The sequence below is a fragment of the Anabrus simplex genome, chromosome 2, assembly GCF_040414725.1.
Source record: "Anabrus simplex isolate iqAnaSimp1 chromosome 2, ASM4041472v1, whole genome shotgun sequence".
In the NCBI taxonomy this organism is placed as follows: Eukaryota; Metazoa; Arthropoda; class Insecta; order Orthoptera; family Tettigoniidae; genus Anabrus; species Anabrus simplex.
The window spans coordinates 1,196,242,126-1,196,267,247 of NC_090266.1; the positions used below are offsets into that span (position 1 = coordinate 1,196,242,126).

At 39.7% G+C, this 25,122-nt stretch overlaps 1 protein-coding gene across 3 annotated transcripts in view; it reads left to right on the top strand.

Annotated features, from left to right (window-relative positions):
- The window catches only part of Pi3K92E (phosphatidylinositol 3-kinase 92E), a 344,498-nt gene that overhangs the window by 66,322 nt on the left and 253,054 nt on the right, over nt 1-25,122 (top strand). For all 3 annotated transcript variants that reach the window (XM_067142174.2, XM_067142173.2, XM_067142175.2), the window contains exons 4-5: nt 1,812-2,040; nt 4,447-4,676. In XM_067142174.2, the coding sequence (XP_066998275.1) occupies nt 1,812-2,040; nt 4,447-4,676 (459 nt within the window). The remainder of the gene's footprint in view (nt 1-1,811; nt 2,041-4,446; nt 4,677-25,122) is intronic.

The following is a 25,122-nucleotide window of genomic DNA, read 5'->3' on the forward strand; positions in this document are numbered from 1 at the left end:
CTGAAAATGGTTTTCCGTGGTTTCTCATTTTCACACCAGGCAAATGCTGGGGCTGTACCTTAATTAAGGCCACGGCCGCTTCCTTCCCACTCCTAGCCCTTCCCTGTCCCATCGTCGCCATAAGACCTATCTGTGTCGGTGCGACGTAAAGCCCCTAGCAAAAAAAAAAAAAAAAAAAAAAAGAATCATATATGCGGCCTTTACACCTGACGCGCTAGCAAATACTATAGTGCTATGCTGCGAATTTGCAGTGGATACCATTTCACCTAAGCTATGCTTGCGTATTCCACAATGAAAACTGTCTACTGTATGCTGCTTATCTACGAGCAATGCAAGCGGTTGGTATATGCATGGATAGCAGATTGTTTGATGTACTTTCAGTTCCTTTTCTTGTTAGATGACCAAGTAAGGAACCTTCGTGGTTAATGCGATGACCTGAAAACATTCTGGATCTTCACACCGGCCTGAAAGTGAGCATGGACCCCTCCATTTATCAGAGGCTCTTCCTGTCCGTTGTTAGCTAGTATCCAGGATCAGTAATTATTGACATGGATGGTTCAAGAGCAGAAGTGAAAGTAGGCTGTGCATTCATTGTTGATAATAAGAGGTTTCTTTTTCCTCTACCTGTAACATGTAGAGTATACATAGCAGAGTTCTATGCTATCTTTGAAGCTCTGCGATACACGCTGTCTGGTGAACGTCAGCACATCTTGAGCTGTTGCTCTAGTGGGAAACAAGTTAGCTGATAGGGCTGCCAAGGAGGTGGTCACATTGCGTGTTGCCTTACAAGGTTCCAGTCAGTGGTATTAGTTCTCATCTGAGATATTTGGTAATGCCTCATTGGGAGCTGGAGTGGCAGGCCACTCCTCTTTCAAAATAAGCTGAGAACAATTAAACGAACTACAAAGGTATTGAAGACTTCCCTTTGGGTCTCTTGGAAAGAAGCCGTGGTATTGTGTCGTCTTCAGATTGGCCACGGTATAGCAATGCACTCCTACGTACTGAAGGGTTAAGATCCCCCTGTGTGGACTTGTGTGTGGACATAGCCAATCTGAGCCGTAGTCTAAAACTTCTGTGTAATATCTGTCCCATTCTACGAGATAGCAAGCAGTTGGTAGATCTTGTCATCCATTTTATGAGGAATAGTAGCCTTTTTTATCCAGTTTTAAAGTGAAGTTTCTATTTGTTTTTAAATTTTTTATTGTTAAGCACGCTGTTATTCTATCGACTATGCTTTCATCTATCTTTGTGTATTTCAAATATGTTTTTTTAGCTTTTAATTTGAATAAAATACATGATTGTGCTTACATTTATTACATTTTACTCAGTTTCTAATAATTTTATAGGAAAATAAGGCAGTGCGAATTAGACCCACCGGTTATTTTAAATTCATAATCATTTTCCTCATCATTATCATTTTCTTAAAAACCCTAGTCTTTTGGTAAATTTTATACTTTGATCTTATTTAATTTTTTTTCATCTCATATCATCAGGGGCCAAGGTCCCTAACAATCATCATCATCATCATCATAATCATCTCCCCCTCATTAGCCCAAGTAACTGGGAGTTTACTGTATCTGGTAAGTGGATATTGTGATTAGATACTACGATCCCTTTATTAACAGTCCTCTGAATGTGAATGGATAAAAGCCATGCTTTACCATATAGACCTCCATAAGTGAGAATGTCAAAACTTTTTGGTCAAACATGATTTATGAATAAAAATGATGTCAAAGACTAAAACAAGCCATTAATGAAATGTTTCATTCTCTCACTGTCAATCCTTAAATGTTTACTTCGATTTCTTTTAGGATTTATGGGAGGAGGCGAGCAAGTATCCCCTCCATGGGACCTTGCACGACTCCTCTTCATATGTATTTGCCTGCATCAATTCTATGGCAGAAAATGAGGAACTGGAGGATGAGAATAAGAGATTATGTGATGTTCGACCCTTTTGTTCCTTGCTCCGTCTCATTGAACGCAAAGGCAACAAGGCGGAAAAGTCTCTTAACATTCAGATCAGTCATCTGATAGGGAAAGGTAAGAAAGATGTCAAAATAATTCCAATTTCCTTATGTACTGTATACAGAATGATTTGAAACATAACCAGCAACTTTTGGAACAGAGTATGAAATGGAAAATTGATCGCTTGTCAATTATGGCACTCCACGTTACGAATACCAGGATGGAACTTGAACCCTCCATCTCCCAAATTTAAGCTCTGAATTATTGTGTGGTCATTTGATCACTTTCGTACACATGCTTTCCAACTTTGGAAATTATTTCTGTTTGGCCTATTTAATTCGTAATGTTGACCTTGACATAACCTGCATCGCTTTACAATGGCTGAAATAATTCATTTCCTGGTTGCATGTGGCAAAGTAGACGTAATGAAGGAGCCCCTTCACATTTTTCTCTAGAGGAAAACATATTTTTTCCCATTCAGTATTATGGATGGTTGAATTGAAGCGCATAGAATAGCAGTGACATGTGCACCAACTACAGTTTTTTCTTTTTTCCTGCCATGAATGTATTGAAACCTGCTCTATTTCCATACAAAATGTCAGTGGCTAATACATCATCTGAGTGGGTGAAAAATCTCATTCAGATATGTGGTCTTTTTTTGCAAGTTGCTTTACGTCGCACAGACACAGATAGGTCTTATGGCGACGATGGGACAGGAAAGGGCTAGGAGTGGTCAGGAAGCGGCTGTGGTTTTAATTAAGGTACAGCCCCAGCGTTTGCCTGGTGTGAAAATGGGAACCCATGGAAAACCATCTTCAGGGCTGGCGACAGTGGGGTTCGAACCCACTATCTCCCGAATACTGGATACTGGCCACACTTAAGCGACTGCAGCTATCGAGGCTCGGTGATGCATGGTCTCATCAGCTTAATGGCAGAAGAGAATGCTGCCTAGAACTTTCAGAATAGCAATGACCTATGCGCCAACTGAACACACGTGTGCATTTATGTCTCAACATGGTGTATGCAGGTTATCATTTCAGTGTTGGAAGCTCTTTGATATTATTATTAATGTACATGGGTCACTTACTAAGTCATGGCAATTTTTTTTTCAGCAGAATCTTGACCAAAACCCACATTTTTTGTTATACAACATTTCCATTAGGATATATAGTACTTATAGATGCCACTAGATGGTGTATATGTTCAAAGTAGAAAAAAGAGGGACGTGCGTGCAAGTCAGTCGGTGCATTTTTTATGTTTGTAATATGTCCAGTATTGATGTGAGTTGACTAGAACAACTTGCGTATGTAGAAATAGCAGTGCTTCTTGGTCAGAACACGAAAGAATGTCAGGCACAACTCGTAGAAGCTGTTGGAGGTTGTGCTGTGCCATACAGAACTGTTGCAAGATAGGTAGCAGCTTTTCAAAGTGGAGAGTAAGAAGTGCCAACATACCTCGTGTGGGACGCCCTAGGACTGTTCGTACCGATGTTTCTCGTGCCGTGATAGAACATTGCTTAGAGAACGACAGGCGATCTCTACAGGAGTTGGCAACAGAAACCTGTATTGACCAGGCAACTATATATAAAATTTTAAGGCATGATCTGTATATGCGCAAATTGCTGCAAAATTGGTGTCACATGCAGTCACAGAACAATAAAACGTCCCGAGTTGTTGGGCAATGCGATCATCCTTCACAATAATGCAACAGCCCATACGGCAAACATTGTTCAGATGCTACTGAAATTGAAGGCTCTATTGCGTGGGAGATGATTCCATATACGAGAACACATACTCGAGGTAGTGCGACGCGAGACTGCCTGGTTGGACAATGGAACAGCTGATGGTATTGGTCATCTTTCACATCATTGGCAGCGAACATTTGTTTGCCTTGAAGATTATTTTGAAGTATCTTAATGTGTTCAAAATGTGTTAATGTGTGTGGAAGTTATGTTCTCAACATCATGACAGACAATAACATTTTCTTAATTTTACTCTTCTGTCTTGTCTGCAATACTTTCTAAGAAACAGTACAGTTCATTATTTATTTTCATTTGTGTATAATGAAATGTTTGTATAATAATGCATTTGCCTAAAATAAAATAGTTGCCATGACTTATTAAGTGACCCAATTATAACTTAATAATGCAAGTAAAGTGATACTTTAGTGCAATATGTCTGAGCTGCTTTCCTTAACACATTTTCATCCTGTTACTTGTAAAAGATAATTATTTCCTCATCACAATCTAAAAATCTGGAATGTTTTAAATATACTTGCTTTTTAATAAACCAATGTATAGCCTATATATACCTGTATAAAATATTAATAATTGTATTTAAGGTAGATGGTGAAAAATAGTTTTTGAAAGCTCTATATGTTAAGATATTTAATTTTATTCCTACTTGAATGGAATTATTATTCTTGAGTAATGTTTTGGATTCCATTTCTGTGCATATAGCATAACTTCCTTACTGTTTACAGGGTTACATGAATTTGACTCCCTAAAAAATTCTGAGGTAAATGACTTCCGATGGAAAATGAAGTTGCTCTGTGATGAAATTGCCCAGAGCCGTCAGAACAAGTCATGGCTAGAGAAAGTTCTTTATCAATATCCGCCAAGACTTGCTCCTACAGCTCAGATTCCTCAGACAGTAATCAGCCGATTACGTGATGGCAACTTTGTGCTTGCTACCAAGTTTGAGAACACCGAGGTAAATCTACATTGTACTCTTTTATAATAGTGGCATCGTCATTTCCTCTTATCCAGCTCCTGCCGGGTCAGGGTATTTATGGCACTTCCTCAGTCTTCCTCTTTCCCTCAAACGTTCCTCTTCCACGATCTTGTCCCAGTCTAAATTTGATATATATATTTATTGTACCAGTAACAGACGCATTTAATCATGCGCATGATCGAGCATGAGAGGTACGCAGGGTGTGTGCGGTCTTAGAGCAGGAGAGGGAATTGCAGTTGAATAAGTATTGCATAGTAAGCCACACTAACTTTTATTACTGTTGGCAACATACATACATACATACATACATACATGCATACATACATACATACATTATCATTAAAGACCGTTATGCCTTTCAGCATTCAGTCTGCAAGCCTCTGTGAATTTACTAAACGTCGCCACAACCCTCTGTTTGCAACTAGTGCTGTGGCCTCATTTAGTTCCATACCTCTTATCTTTAAATTGTTAGAAACTGAGTCTAACAATCATCGTCTTGGTCTCCCTCTACTTCTCTTACCCTCCATAACAGAGTCCATTATTCTCATAGGTAACGATTCTCCTCCATTCGCCTCACATGATCCCGCCACCGAAGCCGGTTTATGCGTACAGCTTCATCCATAAAGTTCATTCCTAAATGAGCCTTTATCTCCTCATTCCGAGTACCCTCCTGCCATTGTTCCCACCTGTTTGTACCAGCAATCATTCTCGCTACTTTCATGTCTGTTACTTCTAACTTATGAATAAGATATCCTGACTCCACCCAGCTTTCTCTCCTGTAAAGCAAAGTTGGTCTGAAAACAGACCAATGTAAAGATAGTTTCGTTTGGGAGCTGACTTCCTTCTTACAGAATACAGTTGATCACAACTGTTAGCTCACTGCATTAGCTTTACTACACCTTGATTCAATCTCACTTACTATATTACCATCCTGGGAGAACACATAACCTAAATACTTGGAATTATCGATCTGTTCGAGCTTTGCACCAATCTGACATTCAATTCTGTTGAATTTCTTACCTACTGATATCAATTTAGTCTTCGAAAGGCTAATTTTCATACCATACTCATTGCACCTATTTCCAACTTCCAAGATATTAGACTACAGGCCTTCAGCACAATCTTCCATTAACACCAAGTCGTCAGCATAGGCCAGACTGCTTACTACATTTCCACCTAATTGAATCCCTCCCTGCCATTTTACACCTTTCAGCAGATGGTCCATGTAAACTATGAACAACAAAGGTGAAATATTACAGCCTTGTCTAACCCCTGTAAGTACCCTGAACCAAGAACTCATTCTACCATCAATTCTCACTACAGCCCAACTGTCAACATAAAATGCTTTTGATTGATTTTAATAATCTACCTTTAATTCCATAGTCCCCCAGTATGGCGAACATCTTTTCCCTCGGTACCCTGTCATATGCTTTCTCTAGATCTATGAAACATAAACACAACTGCCTATTCCTCTCGTAGTATTTTTCTGTTACCTGATGCATACTGAAAATCTGATCCTGACAGCCTCTCTGTGGTCTGAAACCACACTGGATTTCATCCAACATCCTCTCAACTACTGATCGCACCCTCCCTTCTGAGATGCCAGTGAATACTTTTAACGTTAAGAATTTCATATTTAGGTTCCGTATTGAAACAAGATTTACATCAAAGAAAGGACAATAAGTTCCACCTTTTCAATACTATATATTGTGTGAAAGTTTTACATGTACAAAAGTTGTGATGTTTTAACTGTAATGTAAAACTTTCACACAATATATAGTATTGAAAAGGTGGAACTTATTGTCCTTTCTTTGATGTAAGTGAATACTTTGCCTGGTATACTAATCAATGAGATACCTCGATAGTTGTTGCAATCCTTCCTGTTCCCTTGCCTATAGATAGGTGCAATTACTGCTTTTGTCCAATCTGAAGATACCTTACCAGCACTCCATGCTAATCTTACTACTCTATGAAGCCATTTCATCCCTTCCTTACCACTATACTTCACCATTTCAGGTCTGATTTCATCTATTCCTACTGCTTTATGACAATGGAGTTTATTTACCATCCTTTCACTTACGCGTAATTTCACCAACAGCCTTTTCCTCCTCCCCATAAACTTGGCTGTTCGCAACACCACCAGGAAGATTTCCTTTTACGTTGAGAAGATGTTCAAAATATTCCCTCCACCTCTCCGGTGATTCCCTGGGATATATGAGTTCACCTGAATTACTCAAAACACTGTTCATTTCCTTTTATCCTCCCTTCCTAAGATTCTTTATTACTGTCCAGAAAGGTTTCCCTGCTGCTTGACCTAGCCTTCTTTCCCGCGACTTCTTTTTGTATTCAACAACTATTTATATCGCTCTGTTTCTTTCATCTGCGTACAAATCCCTGTCTGCCTCGGCCCTTGTTTGGAGCCATTTCTGATAAGCCTTCTTTTTACATTTACAAACTGCTCTCACTTTTTCATTCCACCAAGATGTTCCTCACCGAGCAAGCGGTCGTGCGGTTCGGGTCGCGCAGCTGTGAGCGTGCATTCGGGAGATAGTTGGTTCGAATGTTCAGTTCCCAAAAGTCAAATGCAATCTCCAGTTTCACAGTATTGTTTAACTGAGTTGAGTTGAATATTCAAGAACACCATACCTTGTCCATTTCTAACAAATATCAAATGCCCTCCACCCACAAGAGCAACAATGCAGTCACAAATAGCCTGACAATGAAGAAGCAAGGTGCCAGATTAAGCCGACTAGTTTATAGGTAAATGGAATCTATACGCTTTTATTAGTACATACAATGATCAATGTACTTGTGGATATAACTTACTACATATATTTTAATGTTTGTCATTCTACATCCAAGAATATGACATTGAATATGTATTGTGATCCTCCCCTGTGAACCAAGTGACCTTGCCCCGGTGGGGAGGCTTGCGAGTCCCAACGAAGCAGATAGCCGAGCTGCAGGTGCAACCATATCGCATGAGTAACTGTCGAGAGACCAGACTTACGAATGGTTCATCAAAAGGGGAGTAGCAGGCTATCGGAAGTTGCAAGGGCAGGAGTCTAGATGATTGACTGATATGGCCTTGTAACAATACTCAACATGGCTTAGCTGTGTTGATACTGCTACACGGCTGAAACCATTATTTCTTGTGAGAGAACATAGACTGTAACTGAACATTACGACATTATAGTGTGTGAGATAGCATGTGCAGACTCTGTTTAGAATTCACAAACTGTATTCAAACTTACAGTCGGGAACACAGTGTATTCAACGTATCGAACTTGTGCAGTTGGACAGTCACGGTTTGATCGCATTATTAAGTGGAACCTTGGTTCAAATATCATAAGTGAAATTTCCCTACGAACGTTATGGTTACACTTGTTAATTATGAATGATCGCTTGAATAATAACACAAAAGGGAGTCATAAAAGAAAGGAGGACTCGCTTTACATCAGATGCTCGAATATCACAGAGTCGGAAGAAAACTAAATGTGAAAGCCTGCAATATAGACAGCTCATAAAATTGATCAACAATAACATTACATTGACCATTGTTGTGACGTGCTTTGTGTATTCTGCTGCCATTTATCTCCATTAGATTTTATTACTGCTGCGTACCTAGTAAAACAGCCTGCTTGAATATTTGCAGGAAGTAGCTGGGGAGTTAAATCTCCCTCTTCTTTAGCATGCCATTCCTCGGGTTCATAAATTTTCTGATACTACTGAATCATCATAGTACTCCAGCTATTCAATCCCTACTCTGAAGCGGTGATTGGAATGAGCAATGTGCACACTTAAATGGAATAACCACGAACCTACTACATTGGCAAAGCAGGGGGAGAGGTAATACTACCACGTGCCACGTTCCAGGTAGCGGATAGGGGGGTCCTAACTGGCAGGCTGGCGGACTTGAGCAAAATAAAATAGCTCTCGTGGACCAAACACACATCCCCGTGTGTGGGGTACGCAGGCGAAGAATATACCCACGGTATCGCCTGCCTGTCATAAGAGGCAACTAAGAGGGGCGACCTAGGGATGTTTGAATTGGAACCATGAGACTACTTATTAGTACCACCACGCTGGGTCGCTTTTACATGCGCGTAGTACCACTATGTTAGGTGCACAATAGATTTGTAATTAGTAGCAACAGTGTATGAATCAGGATGAGTACCTGTGATTAGTACCACTATGAGCGACACCATGGGTCTGCCTTGCCTATGGTTAGTAGCCACTATGAGGAACAGCACGTTTTGAATTCTGGTCAGTGGATGATTTCGGACTTTTAAATTGTCATTACATTTCGTCGCATTTTTACCATTAGGGGCCGATGACCTAGATGTTAGGTCCCTTTGAACAACAAGCATCATCTTAAATGGAATAATGACACAGGAGTGTTAGTGGGTGTCTGTGGCCTGGTCATTCTAGCTGTGGAACTTTGAACTGTTAGATTGACACTGTAGTACTTTTCTTTAAAAGTGAGAAAATGTGCTGTTTTTCATTTTATCGAATATTTCATATGACAGCATTACTTTTAATCGTGACATTCGTACCGACATCATTGTAACGACCTATGTTGACTTCAGTTTGTAAAACTATAAGGACAGTCTTTCTCAGAATTCCGTAGCGAAGCACGGGTACAACAGCTAGTTATTTGATACAAATAGCATTGCGCTTCGCATAATTGCGCGGGTGCTTGATGCAATATATTAATCTTTGTATTTGCTAACTAATGCCATTTAAGTGCATGACCGATGCATACGTATGGAGCATGAGTTCATTCTATTTTCGAAAGGCTTATCAGATACCGATCATCTCGCTCGCATTCTTCCTGAGAGGCAATAGAGGTGTGTCATTTTCAGCCTTGTAGCCTCATTATAGCAACAGTCGGGCTTTGAGACAATAAGTGTTATAAATATATCATAGTATTGTATTGCGCAAGACATGTAGAATAAGCAGTTTTGACCAATTGTATCTCCTGATTATTCCTGATTTTCATATCGAAATCTCCTGATTTTTGGTTTTGTAAAGTTGGCAGGTATGCGAATATCAATGTATGGGTGGAAGAGCTTAAGAAATAAGGTATGGAGGTGAATGTGGACAAGACAAAGACTATGGTTATCAGCAGGAATGAGGAGAGACACTGTATCATGTTCGATAGTAAACCATTAGAGCAAGTCACCAAGTATCTTGGCTCAATCATCAGCTCAGATGGGAAGATGGAGGGGGAAATAACAGAAAGAATAGGAACAGCAGGGCGCTTGTTTAATGCCATCCGAACAAACTTCCTCAACAGGAAGGAGATCTCAGAGGGCACAAAGTTAGCCATTTACAAATCCACCTTTGTACCCACATTGACCTATGGCTGCGAATCCTGGGCACTAACAGAAAGAACCAAGAGCAGAATCCAGGCGGTAGAGATGAGATACCTCCAGAAAGTAGAGGACAAAACCAGGAGAGACAGGATCTGGAATACAGCCATCCGGGAAGTATTGAATATGAAGCCACTAGAGAATACCATCCAAGAATATCAATTGTGATGGTTTGGCCATGTCCACCAAATGTCGACAGACCGCTTGCCGAGGTTAATGAGGGAGGTGAGAACGGAAGGAAGGAAGGCTCGAGGAAGACCATGGAAGACATGGGAGGAGGGGATTAGAGAAGCACTGCAGGAGAGGGGACTCTCCGTATGAGAGGCCATTGCCATTACCGGAGATAGGTGTAGATGGAGATGTCTCGTATCCTCGACATTGCACGGTGTAGCGGTATAGGAGGACCGGATTAAGTAAGTAAAAAAGAATGCGGGAAACGAGTCCTGGGAATGTTGCTCAAGATTCTACTGTACTTATCTTTACATACTGCTGACTAAATATTCCTGCTTTCTGTAAATTCCCACATATACACTCCTATAGCTCATTAATTATTTCTGGAATGTCCTTCCTGGAACATGCTTCTGACTTAAGAGTATTTATATACTGTACATAACCGTGCATTTTTCTCTAAAACTTATGACTGCCGATTTGCTTGCCGTCATGTTATCCTTAGCTGACTTCTTTGCTAAGTTCAATTTCCTCAAGCCCCTCTCTTACACCAAAACAGTATATACATATAAAATTACAAATACAAAGAACACAAATAATTAATATTAATAGTGATAATGTAAAATCCTTAATTTTAAAATTAACTTAAGTACACTGAACTCTGGATAGGTATTTATTTATTTATTTATTTATTTATTTATTTATTTATTTATTTATTCATTCATTCATTCATTCATTCATTCATTCATTCATTCATTCATTCATTCATTCAATCTCCAAAGTGCTGTGAACCCTATTTCACCATAAGGTATGTTAGGGTTGTAGTTCATACAAAATATACAATTTCTCTGATAAAATTAAAAACACATAAACAGCGAAATAGACATGAACAGAAATGGAATGATAAAAGTATGATATATACAATCCTTAATACTAGAGTACTAATATTTAACAATACCAGATCATAATATATACAATACATATGTTAAGCAGCTAATAAGCAGACAGTATCAAATTATCATCATCATCATCCTAAACCATCTCCAGTTTCCCGGGTGTGGTATATGAGCCTCCTCCATCTCATCCTGTCCTTATACCATTCTTCCTCCACCAACTTGTCCCAATCATGACCTCTCAGCAGTACATCGCTCTTAGCTAAATCTATCCATTTCCTTCGTGGCCTTCCCACGGGTCGTCTTCCTTCTACCTTTCTGTCAAATTCCTTCCTTGCAGTTCTGTTTACTGGCATCCTCTTCATGTGACCAAACCACTTCAGTCTTGATATCTGAATCTTATTGAGGAGAGAATCATCTATTCCTACTTCTTCTCTAATTTTCTCATTCCTAATCTTGTCTTTCCTGGTTTTCTGGATCATAGTGCGTAGGAATTTCATTTCAGCTGCCTGAAGTTTGGAATTATCTCTATTGGTCAGTGTTGTGGTTTCGAGACTGTATGTAAGAATTAATGTATAATAGGACTTGTACAATGTCATTTTTGTTTTCATGGGTATTTGCTCATCCCACAGCAGGTGTCTTACCTGGTGGTAAAATTGTGTTGCCTTATTGATTCGATTGTTCACCTCATGTTTGGCTAGGTTGTCATTTGATATAACGCTACCGAAGTATTTGAAAACTGGAACACTGTCCAGTTGAGCTTCATTTAACATGACTATTGGTTCTGCTCCTTCCCCATACACTTTCATCACCACCGTCTTAGTCTTGCTGATGTTTAAACCATATTTCTTAAACTCCTCATTCCAGCTTTGTATTCTCTCTCCCAATTCCTCTTCTGAGTCACTCCAGATCGCAACATCATCTGCAAATGTGAAGGCTTTGATATCTCCATGTTCTTTCCTTTTAATAGATTTCATTACTACATCCATTACAATAATAAATAGAAGTGGTGACAATGCGCTGCCCTGCTGCACGCCTCTCTTTGCTTCAAACCAGTCCGACAAACCACATCCTACTTGAATACAGCTTCTGTTTCCACTATACAACATTTTCACTTTGTCTATAAGGCTGTCTCGCACTTGAAGTTCTTTCATGCACTGCCAAATTCTTTCCCTTGGTACACTATCGTATGCTTTCTCAATGTCCAAAAATATTAAAAATAAAGGCTTGTTCTTCTCCCAGTATTTTTCCATTAGCATCCTAATTGCAAATATAAGGTCTGTAGTTGACCTTCCTGGTCTGAAACCATACTGCTCTTCTTCCAAAATTGGTTCAACAATATCTCTGATTCTGGTCTCTATTATTTTTTCCAATATTTTCAGGACATGAGACAGTAGTGTGATACCACGGTAATTAGTACATTTTCGTCGGCTTCCTTATATATGTACATATATATATATATATATATCTCTACATATATATATGTTATATGTTATATATGTTATATATATTATATATGTTTAAACACATAGTCAATAAATTCTGAAAATTGAGAAGTGCAGCATTTGTTATAAAATATGAAATTTAGTGGTTTTTCAAAATAGCAACTGCAAGTTAACAAATGCATCTTAAGTTCAAAACGTGCTCTCTCAAAAGCAGGACGGTTGAACAGAATGTGTTCTACAGTTTGAATGTCTTCAGTGCAGAAGCACAGTGAGCCATTTTGTGTTGGAATTTTGAATCGCTCGAAGTAAGCATTGAATTTACCATGACCTGATAGCACTTGAGTTAAATGAAAGTTGCACACTATATGTTTACATCCCAGCCTACTATATACATTTGGAAAAAGCAAGTCTTTGGTTACTGAGCCATTTTTACTTGCTAACCACAGTTCATTCCAGCGAGAGAGCATTTCATCCTTTATAGTTCTTTTGACAAAAGAAATTGGGCATTTAGTATAACTCTCTGACAAGTTAGAATTACAAGGTTCTTTGGCCAATTGGTCAGCTCTTTCGTTCCCTTTTATGGCAGAATGACCTTGATATATTCTCTCTTACATGTACTGCCAAATTGTGCAAGTTATATTTATCTTTTATGGAGTTCAGCGCCGCTTGTGAGTCACTGAGTATAGTCGCGCACGTATTTTTGTTTATGCACCACTAAACTGCTTTCAGTATTGGAAGCAGCTCGGCTTGAAACACGGAACAGTATTCCTTTAGTTTTATTTTCTCAGAATGAACTTCGTCTTCACCCTCATATGCCACGAAGGCGCAGCCCACTAGTGTCCCGCTGCTGGAAATGCGAGAACCATCTGTGTATATTGAATGGCTGTGATCTCTGGTACATGGTTGGTCAAATATAGAGCTCATATATTCTGCTGGATGTCCGGCGGCAGTATGATATGCAGGAAGTTCAAGTTCCACTCCTTCCAAATCCTGCGGATGTATTCTTTTCTTCTTACAGTTGACAGAAGTTGACATGCTGAGTCCTGTGAGATGCAGAGGTTCTATACCAGAAATAATAAGGGCAGCATCTGTCGATATTGTATGGTAAGCGCGTGATGGGTAACACGAAACCTCTTTGAATTTGAGACAATTTCTGTTGCGCCCATTTTTTATGCAGAACATGTTCGAAAGCAGTGACACAATAAAGCACCATTGGTTCAACAGCTCCACGATATATAATCTTCAAAATTTCCAAGTTTAGTCCCCAGGTGGGTCGTGCTACCATTGCTCTGGTTTCCAAATGTTGAAAGTGCGATCTAAAGAAAAGTTTGCTGTCTAAAATTATTACTAGATATGTCATGCTATATACAATATCTCATTTTGGGCCATCTAGTTTAACCACCGGTGTCTCAAATTTCCTTTTCTTGGTGACTAGCATAGCAACAGTCTTAGATGCGTTGAATTTAAATTTGTTGTTCTGTCCCCACCTTAGAAGTATGTAGAGTGCTTCATTTGCTACAGATGTTAATGTATTTGTTGTTCTACCCCTAACTAGTAGTAATGCATCATCTGCATAAGCAGTTAGCGAACAATTATCGGGAAGCTTCTGTTGAAGAATATCATCATAGGGTATGTTCCAGAGACCCGGGCTACAAGCAGAGCCTTGTGGGCATCCTCGATCTACGTTTCTTGTCACAGTTGTGTCACACATGGTCAGGTGCACTTTTCTATTTGTGAAGTAATTTTGCATTAGCCTACTAATGTCTTTTGGACAACCCTTCACTTTCAGCTGATGCAACACTTTGGGCCACCAAACAAAGTTGAAAGCACCAGAGATATCTGATGATACTAGTAGTCCGAATTCTTTGCAATCGTAGATAGATTTCATCCATTGTATCACCTTATGTACTGCATCTTCCGTAGATTTTGATGGCATAAACCCAAATTGGTTTTCATGTAAACTGTTCTTTATCGCGAAGTTAAACATCACTTTATTAATTATGAGTTTCTCTAAGACTTTTCCTAACACAGGGAGTTAGCTTATTGGGCGTAGACAATTGGCTGTATATTTATTTTGCTTTCCGTGTTTAGGGATCACTTTTATCGTGGCCTCCTTCCAACAGTCTGGAAAAACACAAAGTTCTAAACATTTATTGAACAGTTTCAGGAGAAAGTCAGGACAGGCACTATGAATATGTTTCACAATATATGCAGATATGGCATCAATTCCTGGGGCTCTCTTATCATCTAACTTTGAGATCACATGATTAACTTCTTTCATGCTAAAAGGCTTTTCATCTTCTGTTTCTGGTGCAAGAATGGTTTCCTTTTGAAGTGCAGCCTGCCTTTCATTATGAGCATCGTCTCTAGGAAAAAATGTCTCTACTAGGGCATTTGCAGTTTCTAATGGTGTTGTTGTGAATCCATTTTCCCCCAGGCATTTCTAGTTGATTCCGAGGAGCAGAACTGTTTCCAGCTATTTAATTTAGTTTGCATAATTGTCTTTCTATATAGTTCTCTGATACTTTTATGCGAGGCTTCATATGCAAGCTTGAGAGTGTCACATGTGCATCTTTTGTATCTTCCCTGAGCTGCTAAGAAGCGATTTCGGAGTGCTGTAAGTTGAGGTGTCTACCAGTAGTTCTTTGGGTGGTTGTGTGACTGTTTAAGAAGGTGGGAGTTGCACAGATTTACAATATGTTGTGTGATATCTTGCGTAAAGTTGTTTAACTCTTGTGCAGTTGAGATGGCCTCCAATTTCTCAATTGAATTTTGGAGAACTCGTTTGGTAGATAATTCGAAATGGAGCCACTTCACATTTTGAGTTTTGAATTTACGTGTATGATAAACATTTGCAGGAATAAACGGAGGACATCTTGTATTGCTAATTTCGGTTTTAATTATCCCATGATCAGTCGTTGGGTCTTTGTTAATCCAATCAGAAACAAATGGAAAGAGCCTAGGACTGCAGGTGGCGATATCAATGAAGCTCTTCGAGTTACCACGGCGATAGGTTGGCCTAGTACCGTCATTTAGTATATGAAGACTATGTGTACAACAAAAATCATAGAACTTCTTTCCCTTTTCATCTGAAATGGGGCTCCCCCATGCTTGGTGTTTTGCATTTATATCCCCTAGTAACAGTATCTGACTTCCGTTTAGTGACTTACAGATAAGATCCAATTAACACAAAGCATTGTCTAAGTCACAATCTGGATCGAGGTAAACATTACACACATACAGGGTTGTGCTCCGCCAACTCACACACACTACAACACAGTAATGGCAACAGAACTGGACCAACTTCAAAACATAGGGATAATTTGTAGCTATTGCAGCTCTTACTCTGTGCTCTGATGGGTCAGCAGAATGAATGTCCAAATTTGTGCCTAGTTCCTTAACAGCATTATTTCAAGTGTATGGTTCTTGACTGCACAAAAGTTTGATGTGCTGTGTATCTGATAGATTTCTGGCGTCAGTAAGTAATTCTTGTGTAGGAATAAGAGATCTGTGTAAGTTATATTGATATACTGTTATTTTAGCCATAGTTAATCATGGATTTAATTATGTTTAAGATTCTAATATAGGCTGGACATTGTGAGGATGTTGCTGTGTGATTTGTATCTATGGCTTGAAAATATGTCCAGTTCCCATTTTTTTGTTATATGATTTGCGATTGGCACATTCAGTTCTTGTTTGGGGGCATACATCTACAGTATGTTCCTCTGAACAGATTGGGCATCTTAGCGAATTACAGTCTGCTGCAAAGTGGCCATAACCGCAACATGAGTGACAACGTATGACAGGGAAATAGTCTTTAACATTGCACCTTTGGTAGACAATATATAGCTTCTCTTCTTTCATCACGGCATGGTAGATCTTAGGCGTCACTTCTATCACTGCATACTGGTTGTCGCCGCTCCGATCTTTCTTCACAACTCTTTTCTCCAAGACTTGCGTACGATCTAGTAGGCACTGCTTTATGCACGGGTTCTGGTTTTTAATGGCGTCCTCAAGGTCCTCCTCCAGAAAGTCCGGTTCAGTACCATGAATGATGAGTCTAGGATTTTTGTGTTTTGGTATTATAGCCGTCAGCTACAGGGAAGTGTCTTGAATGTGACCGACTAGGTTTGTGCATTCATCATGATTCCTTAATTCGAATAACACTCCATTTCTAGTTTTCTTCACTTTATTTACTCCTACATTTTATTTATTTATTTATTTATTCACGAAGCACAAGATACAGCTACACTGAGCAAATTTCACTTGCACTGTCAACAGACTATTTAACAAACATAAACTTTCATAATAAAATATAACAAACATAACAAAATATAACAAGATCAGGTACACATCCTACTAATAACTGTCCAAATCGAAAACCATGAGAATGTCCATCTTCATAGCCAAGTCGTCGTGGGTCAAGATGGCGGTATAATCCCTTCACATCAACTTATCTTTAAGATACACCCCTCTCGAATACACTTTTATTTGATGCTATATCAAGCTCTTGTCTCCTATTAATATTGTTAAAGAGTGTTGGGAGGCGGATTAGGAAAGATCGTTGAAGTATTGAGTGCTGAGTGTGGGGAATGTGGAGAAGTTCTTTGGTTCTGGTGGAGCGTGAAGGAACACGGAGAGAGAAGAGAGAAACGAGATGTTCTGAGCGGTAATGTCCATTTAAGATCTCGTGGAGGAAACTCAGGTCAGCTACCTGTCGCCTGATGTGCAGCGGTGACACATTAATTGCCATTAATACCTGCTGCGTAGACAGATTTCTGAGCTTGGGGTTTCTGTTCCTTACAATTGCAGCAAAGAAGGACACTGCTCTCTCTAACTGCTTAGTATTGGAGGGGGCGGCTGTTGTCCAAATCGGAGAGCAGTAGTTTAAGAGAGGTTGAACGATCGTGAGGAAGAAGTGACGAAGAGCAATGGGGTCAGAAATTTCTGTGAAGCGATAGAGAATGCCTAGTAATTTCATAGCCTTGGTTGTATATGTTTCTATATGGGTCTTAAATTGTAATTTTGTATCGAATATTACACCTAGGTCACGCTGTTGCGTAACCACGGTGATGGGCTTGTCGAGTAGGTAATATGATGTCGGTAGAGGAGATTTACGTAGTGTTATGGTCATGTGGCTGCATTTTTGTGGATTGGGGATAAGTTTCCAAGTACGGCACCAGTTCGTGAGGGCATTAAGTGAGGACTGTAGCAGAGCTGCATCTGCTGGATTCCTGATCTCCCTAAATATCTTGCAGTCATCAGCAAAGAGTAGGGTATTCGCTGTTTCGTTGAGTTCGGGCGGCAGATCGTCCATAAACAAAGAAAACAGCAAGGGGCCAAGAGTACTGCCTTGTGGGACACCGGAGGTGACTGGTAACCATGAGGATGAAGTGCCTGATATTACCACTCTCTGCCAACGGTTATGTAGGAAGCCAGCAAGAAGGGTCAGAAGACTGCCATGTATATTAAATCGTTCGGAGAGTTTATGGAGCAACAGAGTATGGTCAGCCGAATCGAAAGCTTTCGAAATGTCTACGTAGCAGATATCCAGCTGTGACTTAGTTGCAATGGCGTGTGATGCAAAGCTATGCAGAGTGGCCAGGTTTGTTAGACAAGAGCCACCTGGTAGAAAACTATGCTGCTTGGTTGAGATATACGGCAAAGTGAATGCGAGGAGACACTGGTGTATAATTTTTTCAAAGATAAAGGATAGTGTGGGGAGAATAGAGATTGGTCGGTAAGATGAAACATTAAATTTGTTGCCTGATTTGAGAAGTGGAACAATATTTGCCTGTTTCCAGGTAATAGGAAAATAGCCCGCGGCAAAACATCTGTTAAATAATTTAGAGAGAGGGACGCAAAGAGTGCTGGCAGTATTTTTTAGGAAAAGAGGACCTATAGTGTCGGCACCGGTAGCTTTGTTGGTACGAAGAGTTTGAAGAAGGTTATGAACTTCACTTGGTGTGGTAGTTATGCTTGATAGGGTTCTGTTTGAAGCTGTACCAACGGGAGGGAGCGGTTGGTTTTGTAAGGGAGGGGAGAAGTTTGAGAAGAAATACCTGTTGAACAGTTCATTGCGATCGGCGCCATCTGCTGTTGCATCGTTGTGGTTCACGCTGACAGGAATCCGCTCCGTCCATCTCCGTGTGTTGATGAGACTCCAGTAGCGCTTGGGATTGCTGCGGACGTTTTCAGTGACAGTGTCTACGTGTGTTTTGTAGTCTCTTCTGACCATAAACCTCCCGTGGCGGCGGATTTTAACGAAGGTATTGTGAGTGTGTGGGTTAGGGAAGTCTTTCCACAGGCGCCAAGCTCTCTTCTTATTAAATAGTATCAGTCTGGTCTCTTGTGATATCCAGTGTTGATGTTTGCTAGTAGTATACCGTTGTGCAGGTACGAAGTCTTTAATTGCAGCTTGCAGCCAGTCGTACAGCAGGTCAAGAGCCGATTCGATATCAGCTATTTCGAGCAGACTCCAAGGAAGGCATTCCAGGGCACGACACATTGCAGGCCAGTCGGCACGGCGCCAGATGTAGGTAGGGCGGTAGGATGTCCTGCTGTGAGGCTTTGAGGAGGGGTGAGGAAGGAGGAATGTAGCATCGAGGGACTGGTGGTCGCACAGGAAAAGGTTTCTGCCTGGGGTTATTGTTTAAAGTTCTAATGAGGAGAGTATGAAGTCCAGGGTGTTGGGTCCACGGGTTGGGTACATATTAAACTGTTTAAGTCCGAGGCCATTAATAAAACTGTCTATAAAGTATGTGTCACAGTTGTTAGCTGACAGTCCGGTAGTTGGAGAAGACCACTTTATAGACAGGTTAAAGTCACCCATTAAAATTACTTCACCATGAGGGAGAGCTGCAATGACTGAGTCCAGGCACTGTTCAAGGTCACTGAATGGGCTGTTTGGTGGTCTGTAGTAACATCCCACAAGTACAGGGTGTCGAGGAAAGAGTAGCTCCACCCACACTAACTCACAGTTCCGTTCGAGATCTGTCCTTCGTTCACTGCTAGCAACACTCCACCACCTAGAGTAGCGCGATCACGACGGAATATGCTGTAATTAGCACTGAGTGGTAATTCACTGTCACTAGCCCAAGAGAGCCATGTTTCAGTAAGTCCAATCACGTCAACTTCTCTTAAGTCTGGCAGGAAAAGTTCACAATCAGACAACTTATTGTTTAGGCTTTGCACATTCTGACAATATATGTTTATGTATGTTTTCATTTCACAATTGGTGGGACCGGGGTTTAAGTGGACATCTCCAGCCAGTAGTAGGAGGCAAAGCAAGCCCCTAATCGCTGAGCGACCAGGCCTAGGCTTATTCGGCTCCGAGCTAGTAGGGAGACGCCTATAAGTCTGGAAAATGGCGCATCCAGTCAGAGAGAACGCCGGAATGTAGTAGTTTCTCTCTGCTAGTAGCCATGCAAAAGGAGAACTCACTTTTTCACTTGCACACACCGATTCCTTAACTCGAATAGACCCGTGCAGAGAACCATAAAGCGCAACAACTCTGATTAATACCACACAAACAACACAAACTGCAGCAGCACTAAGCTTGCGCGTGTCTCCTCCAGCCGCCATCTTGTCCAGATTTACATTTAGAGAACTGGATTTAGTTGTAGCTTGCAATAGGTGTAAAATCTGTTCGGAGTTCTTTATCGTGTCTTTGTTCTTTGGTGAGATGAATACCACATTTCTAGTCTTCTTAATGTTTTGTTTATTTATATTAGTGCGAGATACTGTGTCAGAATAAAGCGGCTGTTCGTGTTCGTTGATCTGTTGTTCGTGTTGATCCGGTGTGGAGGTTAAGGTATTCTCCAGTTTGATCAATTCCTCATAAAAGATTGCTAATACTGATTTAACTATACTCACGGAGTTAGTAACATTTTCTTTCCACTTCTTATCCAGTCATTTGTCACTATTTAGAACTTCAAATATGTTTTTAATGTCTTTTTCAGCTGAGCTATTAAGTTTTGCATGTTCGTTGCTCATGGCCATCTTGATAACGCACTCTGGATAGGTAAGGCTTGGAAAATTTACAACACTGGGATACAGTTCTCATTATAGGTGGTGTTCATGTCCAATCTCCATTCTGATTGCCTCGGTGCCTTCAAAAATGAGGACAAGCAATAATTCAGTATGCTTGTTCTGCATGTAATTTTCCCACATCTTATTACATTACTGATTCATTGTAAAAATTACAATCAATTACCTTTAGTGGATGTGGTTTTTTGCAGCTCCATAAAATAGGCAGTTGTTTTCTTTTATTTCATTTCTGTTAATATACTCTTCCTTAGAGGATTTTGTGGATTGATGTTTGTCTTAAAGATATCAGGGGTGAATCTGAAAGTATTTTGTAGTAATCTGATTGCCGATACTCGTAAATTACGATGAAATATGATCTTAGTTATTTCATTCTCTTTTAGATGTCTTTGCGTGTGGATGATCCATTTCTTGCTGATAAGATAGGAAATATTTTATTTGAACTTGGGAACGAAGATTGACTGTCAACCAAAATCTTATGTGTACTTGAGTTCGGAGGTGGTTTATGAAATAACCAATAGGCCTACAGGAAATCCAATAACACCATTATTTTCCTCATTTCATTTCATGTTACAGTAAGTCTTGCAGGTTTTGAATTTTTTACTTTTATCTTAATGTTCTTTATTATGGGAGTTGCCCCGATTGTAGACAAGATGCATAAGACCCGACTTCTGTGGTATGGCCACATAATGTGTAGAGAAGGTATTGTACAGATGGCACTCTGCATCACGCAGTCTGGAAATCAACTACGTGGTCGGCCCTAGAAACACTGGCTTGATCACCTTTACGAAGATGTCCACCATGTTCATCTTGTTCCAGACGATGCTTTTAATACAACCAAGTGAAGAATTGGTTTGTAAAACCGTGGATCTTGCTCTATTGCAGGACAAAAGCTAAGAAAGTGATTATTTTTTATTGCAGATGGAATGCAAAAGTGCCTTTTTCTAAATGTGTTTCAACCATGAATCAATTTTAATACTAGGTTTCTCAGAAACTTGCCATCTGATAGAATCCAAATTTTAACATTGGAAGTCCAAAGCATTCATGAGAAGAGCTGATGGGAAATGTTTTTTTATGACTTCTTATAAAAATTTGTTTCAGTGCTAATCACAGGTAATTATTAAATACTGGAGGAAACTTTTAAGCAAACAGTGAAGCAAATGTTACTGTACATGTAAATCCGAGCAAGGTGTGGCATGATACGGTGTTCCTCGCTATCACGGCAACATTGCATGACCTCCCCTGCACCGGTCAGTTACTGTCCATATCATTCTACCCAATACAAATACAAACTGATATTTTTCAAAAAGAAATTCAGTTTTGTATTTCATAGTCATACAGCATAACCATTGGATATATAAAGATCACATTCTGACCAAGAACACAATTTTCCAACCGAGCCAAGAAAATATTACCTTACAATATTTATAACATTTATTTCATGGATAAAAAATTCTGAAATTTATAAACTATGCGTAAAACACCCCAGTGTACATTGCGTTCAAATTTGAATTAATTCAGGTGATGGGTTTCTGAGACATGGTTGAAACGAGTTTATAAACAGACACATTTTCCGTTCCACCTGTGATAAAAGTATTAAAATGTAAATTAAAAATATGAAACCTACATGACCTAACGTGAAATGAAACTTGGAAAATGATGGTCATATTGGCTTTTCTGTAAGCCTATTGGTTCTTTTATAAACAACCTACCTGGCAAGTTGGCCGTGTGCGTAGAGGCGTGCAGCTGTGAGCTTGCATCCGGGAGATAGTAGGTTTGAATCCCACTATCGGCAGCCCTGAAGATGGTTTTCCGTGGTTTCCCATTTTCACACCAGGCAAATGCTGGGGCTGTACCTTAATTAAGGCCACGGCCGCTTCCTTCCAACTCCTAGGCCTTTCCTATCCCATCGTCGCCATAAGACCTAACTGTGTCGGTGCGACGTAAAGCCCCTAGCAAAAAATAAATAAACAACCTTCAAACTTAAGAACACATAATATTTTGGTCAACAGTAGATAGTTCTCTTACTGACTATGGAAACACTTGCTCCAAAACAGGAGATAATTTAGGGATAGATGATGTCGGCTTTGATGAAGACCTTCAAGATGCTGGAGGAAGTGCATCAGCTGAATCCAAAAATCTTCACAGAGTGAAAGTGGAAAACATAATTTCAACTGCCAGGATTCTAAAAGGACAAAAATGGGTATATTTTGTCATCAGTACCTTCTAAGCCACCAACTCCTCGTGCTGCTTCATGGAATATAATCCATTTATTCCTGGCTCAGCCCTTATTGTTAGGAAGGCAGAAGCTCATGTGGAATTCTTTGTCGTTTTTATGAATGACTCCATGATAGATAAAGTTGTCATTCACACAAATGATGAAATGAAGAAAACTTCAGTTAATTACAACGCATTGACTGTTACTGTAGCACCAATGTTGGTGCCTCCAAATGAAATGAGAGCTTTGGTCTGTTGTTATTGGCAGGTGGACTGAAAAACAATTACTTAAGTATGGAAGTGCTTTTCGATACCAAACTCTTTGGAAATAAATTTGTATCAGTTATGAGTGAAAGACTGTTTTGTTTCTTGATTCAGTGTTTGAGATTTGAGGATAAGAAACAAGAGACCAGTGAAAGAAAGGTGACAACTTTGCTGCTATTCGAGTAGTATGGTACAAATTCATTTGCAGTTGTCAGTCAAATTACAAACCAGGTCATATCTTGCAGTTAGTGAGCAACTGTTAAGGATTTTGTGGCACTAGAACATACATTCCACCAAAGCCCTCAGAATACATTATCAAGATTGTAAATAATGTCTGATGTCAAAACAAAGTAGATACATGTGTGATGCATCTCTGAATCTCAGAAAATCCACTAATACTATTTGGCAGGTTCGATCCTGGCTCAGTCTGGTGGTATTTGAAGGTGCTCAAATATGTCAGGCCCATGTTAATAGATTTACTGGAATGTGAAGGAACTCATTCTGGCACCTCGGCACCTTTGAAAACTGTAAAAGTAGTTAATGGCATTATTATTATTATTATTATTATTATTATTATTATTATTATTATTATTATTATTAATGGACTGCCCCTCGCCAGATATTTGTAAAACTCCTGTCATGTTCACTTGTGAAGTCACAGAGAAATAGAAATGTTTAGAAATGATATCAGTTAACAATTATGGACACAGTCTGTCGCACTAAACCAGATGATAAAAGGAGGAAGGTTGGGACTTCAATCTTCTGCTTCAGCAAGGATATTACGCTTGTTTTGTACAAGCCTAAAGTCAAGAAAACTGTCATCCTTCTTTCAGCAACTCACGAATAGCCTGTAGTGAACTAGAACACCGAAAAGCCTGAAATGAAAGACTTTATAATGGGATTTAAGGAAGGAATCGACACAGTAATCTGTCTTGCACTAGGAAAATGAAGCTCTGGCCCCTTGCGGTGTTCTGCAACATTCTGAACATTGCAGGTATACAGTCTTGGCTAATTTTGACAGAAACTTCTGTAAGAAAAAGTCTGAATCTCCTCTCCAGTAAATTGTTCCAGTTTCAACTTAGCAGTCAGCTTGTCAAACCATTGCTGCAACCATATCTGACACTTCCTGGCTTATGTCCATCACTCCAAAGAAAGATTGAAGAAAATTTAAACATTGTTAAGCGTGAGTTGTACCAACAGACCAGCCAATCTGGAAAAGATAAGTTTGCTACATTTGTCCTGCAAAAAAGAGAAAATAACCACTTTATACTGCAAGCAGTGTAACCAAGCTTTTTGTAAGGAACACAGAGCAGTTATTTCTGTAAACTGTAAATAGATCCTAATTGATAGAGACTGATTACAGTTTCTGGGATGTTAAAAGTACACAAATTCTTGTTTAGCACCATATATCTAAATATTTAGTGATAATATTGAGAAAAAAGGTAGTAGTAACATTTACGAGCATATATCTGACCATTAGCTATGTACGATTAAATAAGTAACTACACTAGTCCATTCTTTCATCTCATTCATTCCTTCAACAATTATCCAGCAAGTCAGCAGGATCTTCACAGCAAGTGCTCATGGCAAGCCACTTTAAACTCACTGTGAGTGTAAATGTTCCTAGTGTTTGCAGGCAGAGAATTCCATGACCTGGGTGCAGAGTTTAGGAAGGAATGATTGTAAATACAGCAGCGTGGTTTATGGGTATGGCATGAGAGGAGCCAGGTCTTGTGTTGTGGTTATGATAGAACGAGAGGTAAGAAAGAGGTGAAGAAAGATAGTTGGGAGTATTATTGGAAAATATTTTGTGAAGTTCATAATGCTGTTGCACTCTGAAGCCACGGAAGCTTCTGATATTGATGAGGGGAGAGCCTATCTATTTGAAGACAGCAGTGTATGAAGATTGTCCTTGTCCTTTTGTATTTCCATGTTTGTACTCATCTCCTATTTCTCTTCCCAGACTGTCCTGCCATTGTGTTCGTTCTATTGTGTGTTCCTTTCTGGTTTCTCTCTC